The sequence below is a fragment of the Notolabrus celidotus genome, chromosome 12 (genome assembly GCF_009762535.1).
Source record: "Notolabrus celidotus isolate fNotCel1 chromosome 12, fNotCel1.pri, whole genome shotgun sequence".
Classification (NCBI taxonomy): domain Eukaryota; kingdom Metazoa; phylum Chordata; class Actinopteri; order Labriformes; family Labridae; genus Notolabrus; species Notolabrus celidotus.
In genome coordinates, this window is record NC_048283.1 from 8,598,168 (window position 1) to 8,611,108 (window position 12,941).

General features: G+C 39.4%; 1 protein-coding gene across 2 annotated transcripts; it reads left to right on the forward strand.

The window, feature by feature from the left end:
• Window positions 1-2,586: 2,586 nt before the first annotated feature.
• Window positions 2,587-12,687, forward strand: si:dkeyp-97a10.2. Of its 2 annotated transcripts, none has more exons than XM_034698616.1 (6): window positions 2,587-2,887; window positions 3,365-3,424; window positions 4,040-4,405; window positions 7,015-7,254; window positions 11,596-11,695; window positions 12,000-12,687. In XM_034698616.1, exons 2-6 carry the CDS (start codon window positions 3,373-3,375, stop codon window positions 12,058-12,060), a joined length of 819 nt encoding a protein of 272 aa, XP_034554507.1. In that variant the 5' UTR covers window positions 2,587-2,887; window positions 3,365-3,372; the 3' UTR covers window positions 12,061-12,687. The 2 variants fall into 2 exon arrangements, with proteins under 2 accessions (XP_034554507.1, XP_034554508.1); XM_034698617.1 differs by having other exon boundaries at window positions 2,610-2,887; window positions 3,368-3,424.
• The last annotated feature ends 254 nt before the right edge of the window (window positions 12,688-12,941 follow it).

Genomic DNA, 12,941 nt, shown 5'->3' on the forward strand with positions numbered 1-12,941 from the left:
TGTACAAAAAAGTACAAGTGCATTCTGAAAATGTTCACATTTAAGGAATTATCCTACAAAAACAGCTGTTGTATTTTTTGCCATCATGAGTCTCATTGAGTGTAATGTTTACTGCAGAAGAACAGAGATTATAATAATGAAGAAAGTAAAGTTGACTATTTTGGACCCATCAGCTCCAGCATGAACAGTTTGCTTGCTGGACAGTGTTGTATGCAGGGGTGTAGTGCTAGTGTTAGTAGTTATTGGATTATCTTATAATGCTCTAAAATGTCTTTATGAATCTCAACCGGATTATGCAAACAGCAAGTAATCTATTTTCTCACTTTGAGAAAACCTCTGGCGGGCCAGTTTTGACCCGTGGACCATCATCATCACCATCATCATCATCGTCAACATAACATACTCATTACTGTATTAACCATCATCATCATCGTCGTCAAAAGACTCTTTATTTCTATCACCATCATCATCGTCAACATTCTCATTACTGTCATTACTATTATCGTCACCACGACATCGTCATCATCAACAACAACATTACCATTACTGTCATCTCTTTCATCATCATTATCATCTTTATCATAAGCAGCACCATAACTGTCATTATTACAGTAATTGTCATCATTAACATTCTCATTACTGTCATCACTAACATCATCACCATCATCAACATTCTCATTACTGTCATCACTATCACCATCATCATCTTCAACATTTTCATTACTGTCATCACTATCATCATCACCATCATCACCATCATCATCGTCAACATTCTCATTACTGTCATCACTAACATCATCACCATCATCAACATTCTCATTACTGTCATCACTATCATCACCATCATCATCATCAACATTCTCATTACTGTCATCACTATCATCACCATCATCATCAACATTCTCATTACTGTCATCACTATCATCACCATCATCATCATCAACATTCTCATTACTGTCATCACTATCATCATCATCATTATCATCAACATTGTCATTGCAATGGTCACTTTTATCATCATCATCCTTACCATCTTCATTGTTATCATCACAATCATCATCATCATCATCATCATAATAATAAAATGTTACCTTTTAAATTCAAATGTAACAAAGAAATTGTTTAAGTGTTTTAGTAACTTTTAATAATGGAGTTTTAATCTTTTTTTCTTTTCTTCTTAATTGAAATATTTTTTGAATCAATATTTTTTGTAGATGAGACAATGAGAAAAGTTACACGCTGATTAAGACCCTTTTTTACTTTTATATTTCAGTGAATGTTCTTGGGTTTTTTTTAACTATTATGTTAACTTTCTCATTTTTGATATTAATGTCTAGAGGTCATTTTTATTTGCCCCAGACAGTGTTACAGTGCAGATACCATTGGATGAAGAGAAAAGCTGATTTATACGAGATAATACAGAACACACTGATACAATCAATTTCCTACCAAATTTTCTGACTTATTCAATGACATGGATAAATGTGAGTCAAAACCAGACATAAATGATGCTGCAATACAACCAGCAGCCTGTGATTCTGTCTGCTGAGCCTTAAGTGAGAGCTAAATGTTGACATTACTCAGCTGATGTATTAGTGCCACCCACTGGCTAATTCCCGCTAACAGCACTTGTCTGTAGACAAAGAGCACAGTGGGAGCCACAGCTGTGTTTCCTATGATTATTCATAAACACTCTGCAAATACAAATGGATTTATAATCTGTTTAAAATCACTCGTTACATCTGTGCCGCGGGATGTGTTTCATATAGTGAGAAACTGTGAGCAAGAGATGTCATTGTGTTACTCTGCACTAAAAAAGGTGACAACACAATCTCATCTCAGCACGTATGTGGTAGCTTTTCCGGAGCTTTTGATCTTATTACAGATTTTCTTTTTGACTGGAGGCGTTTCCTGACAGTTCTTGTGACCAGCAGAGATTTTAAATTTGACTCAAATGTGTCATAAAGAGGCCAGAATATGAAATTAATTGTAATTTGACATAAAAAAAAAAACAGAAACCTGTGTATTGTCTTCAAAGCAGGGCTTAATTTGAAGAGTTTTCTCTGCAGAACTTTCCCAGAAAAAAAGAGAATACAATTGTCTGCATTCCCCTTGAAGGTATCTCTGGGTTGCATGCAACACAATTATTGAAAACAAATATAAGAATAGACTTATTCATGTGTTACCCCCTCTTTTACAATCCAAAGCAAAGACGGCGTATTATTGTGTCTGCGGGGCAAACAGTGTTCGTGCCGGATAAGAAGCCTGCAGTACAAAGCCTATTTCATAAGACTGAGTTACAACATTGTCGCCGGTTTCCCTTCTCAAGAATACCATTACATTTTTATCTCTGTTTACAAACAGTGGTGTGAAAATCCAGATGGAACATGTTGCATTGTGGGATGCCTGAGCTTGAACACAGGTCAAAAGAGGGGAAAATGCTGGGAATAAGGAAGGGTGGCTGTACAATGGAAAGTACTTATTTAAAAACACAAAGCAGACAGAAGCGTTTACTGTACAGGAAAGAGGGGGGGAGTCAAAGGGGGGGAGGAAGCTGCTTGAAAACAAGGTGACGCCTACAGTGCTAACTTACACTGACTGGTCCTGACAGGCAGAGAAAAAGGCCAGAGAGAGGCGAGGAAAGTCCCTGAAACATCCAGCTTTACTCGCTGCTTGATGTTGTTTGCAGTGACAGCTGTAGATCGAGGAACTGTCATCTTTAACTAGATTATTCCTCACAATGCGATGGCAAACGCTTTGAAGATATTGTTTTATTTTGAGCCATAAATTCTGAGTTGCAGAGTGAATTGCGCTGCACCTTAACCTCTGCAGAAGTGAACATTAAGAGTGACTTTGTGTGGGTTTTTTTTGTCTCAACTTTGGAGAGGTAGGTAAACCCAACTTTGAGCTTCCTTTTTGATTACTATAATGTAAACAACACGAGGAAATTCAGTTATATTCAATGCATGCAGGTTGGATTGTGTCCCTGCATGGTTATCACTGTTTCCTCTCTGTGTGTTTTTGTTGTAGCAGCTGTGCTTCAGGGGGTTCATTTTAGTTTTGGCACTGAACCCGTGCCCCTATGTTGTTCCAAGTTTTACTGTCTGCAGTGCCAGAAGAACTGTTCTTTGGCTACTTCACAAACAAATTAAGAAAGAAAGAGAATACCCTACACATTTGGACTGCATGTCTTAATAGAGGAGACATGCTTCTTTTATTGTTTTTTGCTCTTATTTTGATTTCACATTTTCTCTAGAGGTGGTTTTATTATTCTTGCACCCCTGCTGTATGAGAACAGGGTGAAATGGTGTGCTGTTGCTGAGGTCATGAACAGATTCCTCTCTGTGTTCTCTGTCTACATCAGCAGGTGTTATGGATCTTCGGTGTCTCCTGTGCTGCAGAGTTGCCCTGCTGCTTCTCTCGAGTAAGGCTTTTTTTGGTTGTAACCCAGCATCCTAATGATTTCTGTTTAAAAACACTGCATGAAACAGTAAAGAGGAAACTTTTTTTTTTCTGTGTGCAAGAGAGAAAAGTCAGAGAAAGCTCAAGGCAGTGATTAAATGATGCACAATGTTTTACATGCAAAAGATCTTTTACGAAACAGCATTTTGCATCTATTCCAACTCTTGCATTATTCACTACTCTTCTATCTGTGCTTGTAAAGTTATTTATGATTAATCTGCTGCGTGGTAAACGCACAAAGACTAAACAGGTCCACTGGAATTTTGAGACAGATTTTAGGATTTTGATGTGCTTTGATGGATATCACATTAGGCATGGCTGTCATGCTCTATAAATCGTTCCTTGACGTTGTTTGACAGGAAGCAGTCATACATATTTATGAGCTACATGCTGAGGAGGGGGATGTATGTTAATGTTTTAAAAGCATCTACCTCTGATCAAACAGTGCAGACCATACAAAGACCATAGGGTCAAATTTATTTAAACGTGCATCTTGCTTGTCATCTGAGTAGAAAAAAAAACGAACTGCATGAGCTTTCAAACATACAATAACACACAGTCCAATCTCTGTTGTCAGTGCCATGTGGGCTCTACTGTATGTCGGTGCACATTCTCAATGAGGGGCCCATGTATGTCATTCCCGGCTCACCACTGATTCTGGAAGCCCGCATTGAGCAGGGACCCCTGGAGGAGATCTCTGTTGTTACCTGGGAACGGGAGCCTGAATCTGGAGTCGCTCCCGGGAGAGAGACTCTGGCCACATGCCCTGGCAAAGGCTCCGAATGTGCTGGTACAAGTCCAAATGTCAGTGGGAACATGCAGCATCAAGTGGCGACACTTCGGATTCACAGATACAAGAGCCCAGACAGTGGCGTCTACGCTGTGACGGTGACGGATCACAGAGGGGTCAAAACCACCGCACACTGCATCATCAGGATGTATGGTAGAGTATGACAGCAGCATGTGACAGAATTTATGTAGATTAGTTTAAACTTCATACTGTGCTGAATAAATAATAGATGAATGATTTGTTGATTGAAGGAGAAATGTTTAACATATTTAAACTAGTAAATATTTTGTAAGGTAAGAAGTAAATCCAATGCTGAAGTATTTAAAACCTGCATTCTTTCCAGTGTCCAGCAGGGGGAGCCTTTACCGGTTTCAAAGATAGCCTTATTTGTATGGAAGTCTACTTCTCTGTTCATGAAACAAGCCAGGAGATCCAAACTCTAATTAAAAATGTTTGCTGAGATTATTAATTACCCAAGAGGCTGGGACATTTTATAGACTTCCAAACAATTTAACTGTTTTCTGCAACCACAAAAAGCTCACACTGCCTCTTGCGAGAATGCTGGTTTCTATGATTCAACAGTGGACTTTTGACAACTAGATGAGGCTCCCTTTACTGGAAATTGGAAACAATGCAGGTTTGATAGACTTTAAGCATTGGATTTTTTGCAGCTAGTTGAAGCTCCCCCTGCTGGCCACTTGAAGGAATAAAAGCTCTAAGTACTTAAGCATTAGTTTTCTTCAGCCAATTGAGGCTCCCCTGCTGGACTCTTGAAAGGATGCATGTTAACAGTACATCAGAATTTCTTTTTTTTTTTAGCAACCTGCAGAGGCTCCCCCTGCTGGACATTGTAAAGAATGCAGGTTTCAAGTACTCTGATATTAAATTCTTTGCAACCTGCAGAGGCTACCTCGCCTGGGCGTAAGAAATTATGCAGATTTGAAGTGCGTTACATTTCGTTGCACTTAGTTAAAGCTCCATATGCTGGACTCTAGAAAGACTGAAGGCTTTAAGGAAACATCAAAATTACATTTTCCTTTAAATTATTTTTTGCAACAAGTTAAGGCTCCCCCTACTATACATTACAATGAATGCAGATTTTGAGAACTTCACTGTTTTTTTTTCTGCTGGACATTAGAGAGGTTTCAAGATTTTAAACAATTGGTTTAATTCTTTTTAAGTCTCCTCCGATGTAGTGTGATGATTTTCTTCATAATGACCAAACTTTTTATCATTACATGGAGGCCGATCAGTTGTTGTAAAGGTATATACTTTTTTATTTTTTAACCCTTTTTTCTGAGCAGTTCTTTTACATATATTATATACATATTGGCTTTTTAAAGTTCTACGTACATTTTTGACATTGGAAAAACAATCCCAATCAAATTCCTTTATTTTTTTTCTCACATTATTTTAGCAAATAAAACATATTGTAAACTGGTGTTATTTTCCATAGTTCAGTCAGACAACTCACGTTTACTTAATAAGTTTATTGCAGCATACAGTATTGTGTTTGGCGTGTGGGCTCCGAATTTCATTACTCCTCGTAGATTATTTAAATGCAGACATTAGGAGCAATGAGATAGGACTAACCCCCTCGGAGCCCGCAGGTGGAAGCCGGGGAGGAGGTGGGGACAAACTTCACACAGCACTGAGCAGAACAGCAGGAGCACTGCAAGCAGAGGCAGAGACAGGGAGGCTTGCCGTTTAAATAGACCGCCGAATGAGGATGTTGAGATCAGCTGATGGAGAGGTGGTGACGTGTCAGTATGATGAGCGCAGCTCGAGTTGTCTGCCTGAACTAGCTTGCAGGCGGCGCTCCATTTGTTTCTTTTGTACATCTTCAATTTCGACATCAATTCAATTCAATTCATAACCTTTATTTATTGTCAAAAAGACATTGAGGATTTCCAATGTAATCGAGATCACAGGCACATAAGAAACAACGAACAAACACACAATCATTCACAAAACAACAGATTAATTAAAACAGATACAATTTGAAACACAGTGGACTAAAAGATGATATGAATGATCCCTTATGATAATTAGTAGTTTCAAACCTACCAATAATAATTGTGTCCTCCTATCTTCTAACCTTGTGTCTTTTTTTTGCGGGTTTTTTATTCACTTTTATTTTCCAACTCTAACACAGGTTAAGCAGTAATATGGTTTGTTTTAACAAAGTTATGCCATAGAAAGCAGAAATCCTTCATAAACTGATAAGCCGACATTGTCCTGGCCTTTCTAGGGCTGAATTAAACAATTACTAATTGTAGGCTCTAGTGAATTTTTTTTTAATTTCCCGTCAGCGCCTGTTGTTTCTCTCTGATAGTGGATTTCCTCATTAAGAAATATTGCACTTGAAATTAATTTTTGCACTAGGCTTTTGCTTTCAGGATGTTTTTTTCTTCCTGTGCTTCTGTATGATTCTGTTCTTGTCGTAGCTTCTAGTTTTCTGTCAGAGCTCCTTTGCTTTTACCTCAATCCGTCTGCTCTAACAGTATCAATTCATCAGCTCCACTCTCCTCTACATCTGCTCTCTCAGCTTCCAGGGTTTTCCATCATCCCGTTCTGCGACATTATGCCTCACTGCGGCCTCATTATTGTCTCTGAAAACGAGCCAGTTTCTCCTGACAGCATTAAACGTCTCTCATGATTCTTTGTGTTAGACCCTCTCAGACAGCCTTCTGACATTATTCTCATTCCATAAAGGAGCACCTCTCACTCCTGCCTTTACCTTTGCATATCTGTCCTTACAGAGGCGGTTCACCACGTCTCAGTCAGCATCAACATATCTCACTCCTCGTTGATTTGTGGAGAATCCTGGGGGACGGATCCTCACTTCAACTGGCTCCATGAGAAAATTGCCATCACTCAGAGTGTGGGGACGGTCTCCAAAGATGGAAGTACACTGGTTGTAACCATGAAACCTTTCTGTGGACACTTCACCTGCGTCGTCAGTAACAAGCTGGGCTACAGTTCTGCTTCCTTCACTGCAGGTACCAGATGACCCAATATTGTTAAAGGCCATATTTTTAAACTTAACCACTTATGATACAAAACAATACGATATGACATTTTACGATACGATACGACATTCTACGATACGACACAATACGATAAGATACGACACGACATGCTGCGATACGACACAATACGATACGACACAATACGATACGAAACGATACGATACGACACAATACAATACGAAACGATACGATACGACACAATACGATACGACATGCTACGATACAACACAATACGATACGACACGATACAATACGAAACGATACGACATGCTACGATACGACACAATACGATACGACACGATACAATACGAAACGATACGAGATGCTACGATACGACACAATACGATACGACACGATACGATATGACATGCTACGATACGACATGATACAATAAGATACGATACAATACGATACGAAAAGATATGATACGACATGCTACGATACGACACGATACAATAAGACACGATACAATAAGACACGATACAATAAGACACGACACATTACAATAAGATACGACACGATACAATAAGATACGACACGATACAATAAGATACGACACGATACAATAAGATACAATAAGATATGACACAATACGATACAAAACGATATGATACGACATGCTATGATACGACACGATACAATAAGATACGACACAATACGATACGATACGAAACAATATGATACGACATTCTACGATATGACACGATACAATAAGATATGACACGATAAGATACGACACGATACAATACGACACGATACGACATGCTACGATACGATACGACATGCTACGATACGATACGACAAGATACGACATGCTACGAAACGATACGACATGCTACGAAACGACATGCTATGACACGATACGATACGACATGATACGATACTACATGCTACGATACGATACGACATGCTACGATATGACATGCTACGATACGATACGACCAGCAACGATACGACACGACATGCTACGATACGACATGTAACGATACGACATGCTACGATACGATACGACCAGCTACGATACAACACGACATGCTACGATACGACATGTAACGATACAATATGACATGCTACGATACGATACGACATGCTACGATACGATACGACAAGCTACGATACGACACGACATGCTACAATACGACTTGATAAAATAAGATACGATAAGATAAGATACGATAGGACAATGCGACACAATATGGCACGACACGATACCGTACGATACCATACCATACGACATGCTACGATACGAAAAGATATGATACGACATGCTACGATACGACACGATACAATAAGACACGACACATTACAATAAGATACGACACGATACAATAAGATACGACACGATACAATAAGATACAATAAGATATGACACAATACGATACAAAACGATATGATACGACATGCTATGATACGACACGATACAATAAGATACGACACAATACGATACGATACGAAACAATATGATACGACATTCTACGATATGACACGATACAATAAGATATGACACGATAAGATACGACACGATACAATACGACACGATACGACATGCTACGATACGATACGACATGCTACGATACGATACGACATGCTACGAAACGATACGACATGCTACGAAACGACATGCTATGACACGATACGATACGACATGATACGATACTACATGCTACGATACGATACGACATGCTACGATACGACATGCTACGATACGATACGACCAGCAACGATACGACACGACATGCTACGATACGACATGTAACGATACGACATGCTACGATACGATACGACCAGCTACGATACAACACGACATGCTACGATACGACATGTAACGATACAATATGACATGCTACGATACGATACGACATGCTACGATACGATACGACAAGCTACGATACGACACGACATGCTACAATACGACATGCTACGATATGACATGCTACGATACGATACGACCAGCAACGATACGACACGACATGCTACGATACGACATGTAACGATACGACATGCTACGATACGATACGACCAGCTACGATACGATACGACAAGCTACGATACGACACGACATGCTACAATACGACTTGATAAAATAAGATACGATAAGATAAGATACGATAGGACAATGCGACACAATATGGCACGACACGATACCGTACGATACCATACCATACGACATGCTACGATACAATACGACATGCTACGATACGATACGACATGCTACGACACGATATGATACAACATGCTACGATACGATAGGACATGCTACGATATGATAGGACATGCTACGATACGATACGACATGCTACAATACGACACGATACGATAGGATACAATAACATAAGAGACGATACAACACGATACGACACGCTACGATACGACACAACATGACAGGACACGATACGATATGACAGGATGTCCTTTATTGTCCCTGTAGAATTTTTTTTCTTCAACATCAGTGCTGCACGTTACCTGTTCTTTAAAAAAAATCACCACAATGACACAAGAACACATACATAAAAAATAAGAAATACAATAGATAATACACATTCATACAACCCACAGCATACTCTTAAATACTCTTATAGAGCACTCACTGTCCTTCTTTTTCTGCAGGAAAGCTGTGAACGTTGACAATATATTGTCTGTTTTCGAAACAGCATACTATCCTAGCTGTACGTACTGATTTGGTCAAAATTCAGTATGTGGTATGCAGTATGTGAGAGAGCAAAATCTATAGTTTGCCAAAACTACCCGAATGTCGTACTGATTTAGGAACATTTCTCAGTATGTAGCAAACCAGCCTCCTTCATGTATTGTTTCCCACAATGCACAGCGCTAACATTCTGCTACTTTTTTTTTCCATTTATGGAACATATATCATATAAGTGGATGCTTCTGAAGCGGTTTTACTTTCAGCTTGGTTATTGTTTATTTCCACTTTCCAAAACCGAAAATCCAGCAAAGCATGACCCAGCATACTGCAAAACAGATCCAAAAGAACAGTCCTACTACATATTATCTTCAAAAGCAGTATGCAGTATGCTGCATGTATGTAAGTATGTATGTATGTAGCAGGCCGTTTTCAAAAACACCAATTGTCTGCCCAACACTAAAATGCAAACACAAAAACAGGTGACTAATTAGTGAACATTGAGGAGCACAGAGCAGTGAATGTGACAGGTGTTTCCTTCCAAAGTAGGAGAAGATGAAACTATCCCGCTTGAATTGTGCAATGATTAACACATATGTTGTTAGTCAATTCTAAAAATAAATTCTAAAATCAAGAAATTTGCCATTTGTTGAAAGGCGTTAGAGGCTTTCCATCTCCTTTATCCCTCGTTCCAACCCCAGCTCGGTCGAGGCAGATGTTTGTCTAACACGAGTCTGGTTATGCTTGAGGTTTCTGCCTGTTAAAGGAAGTTTGTCCTTGCCGCTGTAACTTGCTAAATACTGCAAAGTGCTCTGCTTATGGTGGATTAAGATGAGATAACAATGAGTATTATCCTGTCTTGGTGTTGGGTCTTTGTTAATAATTTAACATAGAGTACAGTCTAGACCTGCTCTGTTTGTAAAAGGGTCTTGAGGTCTTGTGATTTGGCGCTAAAAAAATAAAGATTGATTGATTGATCGACATAAATTAAAACCATTTACCCTTTCTTCCCTTACTACTTATTTTAACTGCTATCAACAAAGTATCCTACATTTGTCATATATATGATTTTTAACTGGAAAAAAGCACATCTTTCAGGGTCCGGGCGATGTCTGTGTGTGATGAATGTTGTGCAAGACAATAATTGTAATTCACTGAGGCATAACTCACCAACCTTAATTCTACTTAATTTTATTTATGCTCATAATTTGTCCAACAGGGAACCTTTCTGTGGTGATGCCAGTTGAATAATTGGCCCTATTTGTCTCTTACCACACACAAGTTGACGGGGGTCTTCCAGAAGTTGTGCCTCATATCACCCGTTGTGTTTCTCTTGAGCCGTGTCCTGATTGCACTTTGTTCTGTACATCACTGCTGGTGTTTCAGTGATAAAGGATATCCCACGGTGCGATTGATGAATCACCACCTCCACCACTATTACAGCCGCTATCGCTGTTTCTAAACAGGCGAGACAAATACAATTCTTTGTATTTGTCACAAGGTGTGATGAGTCAACAAGTGTATTGTAGGATTTTTTTCCTGTAAGATCCTGTTGTTTCAGCCACTGTAGCATTCACACAGACTTTTGCAGAGGATCATTTTCCTATTTTAGGGGATAACTTGTGTGTGTTTTTTCTCCTCACTGGGGTCATTTCCCTGGTTGACAGCACCTTGTGAGACAGAGGGCAGAGGGACGACAGTGGCTGTGGTGTGTCTGGTCCTCCTGCTGATGCTGGTTGGAGGAGTGCTGGCATTTCTGCTGTGGAGGTACAACACAAACCCACAATGGCAGACACACAAAAACACACACACACACACACACACACACACACACACACACACACACACGCACACTTATTTCAGGCCATACTTTGATTTCTTCACATTTTGTGGATTATAATCAGACTCTGGTTGCCTCTGCCAGAAATGCACAGCTAGCCTCCTTTCACATGATAAGTGACGCACATACGATATGACAGGCCAGACTGTTGACTGGCAAAACAAACATCATGTCAACATGAGCCAGTGTCTCTGCTGTTTGATCTTGATTGGACCCTTGTTTTCTTTTTAGGAGACACAGGCACAATAGCAGAGGACAGTGGCTGCATGAACATTTGGATGACACCATCTAAAAGACGGCTGAGGACACACGGCTGAGGTCTCAGGGCGGAGAGCAGGAAATTGTTTGGTCTCTAAGGGAGGAACTTCCTGTCCTGTGAGCAGCATGACCTTAAACTGCACCGACAATGTGAAGAGTGAACTGCTTGCAGGCTAATACAAATATCTTGAATTGGATATTTATCTTGCAGAGCCCAATTTGCCATTACACTGCCTCCTTGCTGGACTGCGACTATTACTGTGTGTTTAATGGAATCCTCTGGATATACTGTATGACTTAAAGTGGTTAAAATGTACTCTTGATATCAAAGCTGGAGGATTTCAGGGCCACTTGTGGTCAAAGCTATACCTTTCTTTATGTGGATCTTGTTCTGTACATGTGTGAGCTGTGTTTTTTTAATGTATCACTCATTAAGAAAATGTGCTTTAGAAAAAAAAAGCTGCTTCAGCAATGTACTGTTAGGAGTTTGTCTGGCCCCTACCCCATGTCACTGTTTTTAGACATGCTGATGGTCTGGTTTGCTTTTGTAGGTCACAAAGGGACATCATTTTTAATTTCATTCAGTTCCACAACCAGATAAAGACTTCTCTCAGGAGCTTTAAGCTTTAAAAAAAATCTGAATAAAAATACACTTTTATAATTCTTTTGAACCCTTATTCAAAAACAGCTCATTTAGCTTTATTGACCATTCCTCAAGATTGTGCAGCCAATCACATTTTGACTGACATCTACAGTGAGGCATGTGGAAAAAAACAGCAAAGTGCAGCACTAAACTGTCTGTTTGAGCTGTGGCAATAAAAAGGTTCTCAAAGCTTAGGATGAAATTTGAAATGACAGCTCTCTGCTGTTTTCTTAGTACAGAACTAAATTCCTTCAGCTGACGCTCAATATTGC

Coding starts and splice junctions, on each gene's coding strand:
- si:dkeyp-97a10.2 (XM_034698616.1), top strand. CDS start 3,373: ATGGATCTTCGGTGTCTCCTGTGCTGCAGAGTTGCCCTGCTGCTTCTC. Junction 4,406..7,014: donor CTGCATCATCAGGATGTATG/GTAGAGTATGAC, acceptor CTGTCCTTACAG/AGGCGGTTCACCACGTCTCA. Junction 11,696..11,999: donor CTGGCATTTCTGCTGTGGAG/GTACAACACAAA, acceptor TTTTCTTTTTAG/GAGACACAGGCACAATAGCA.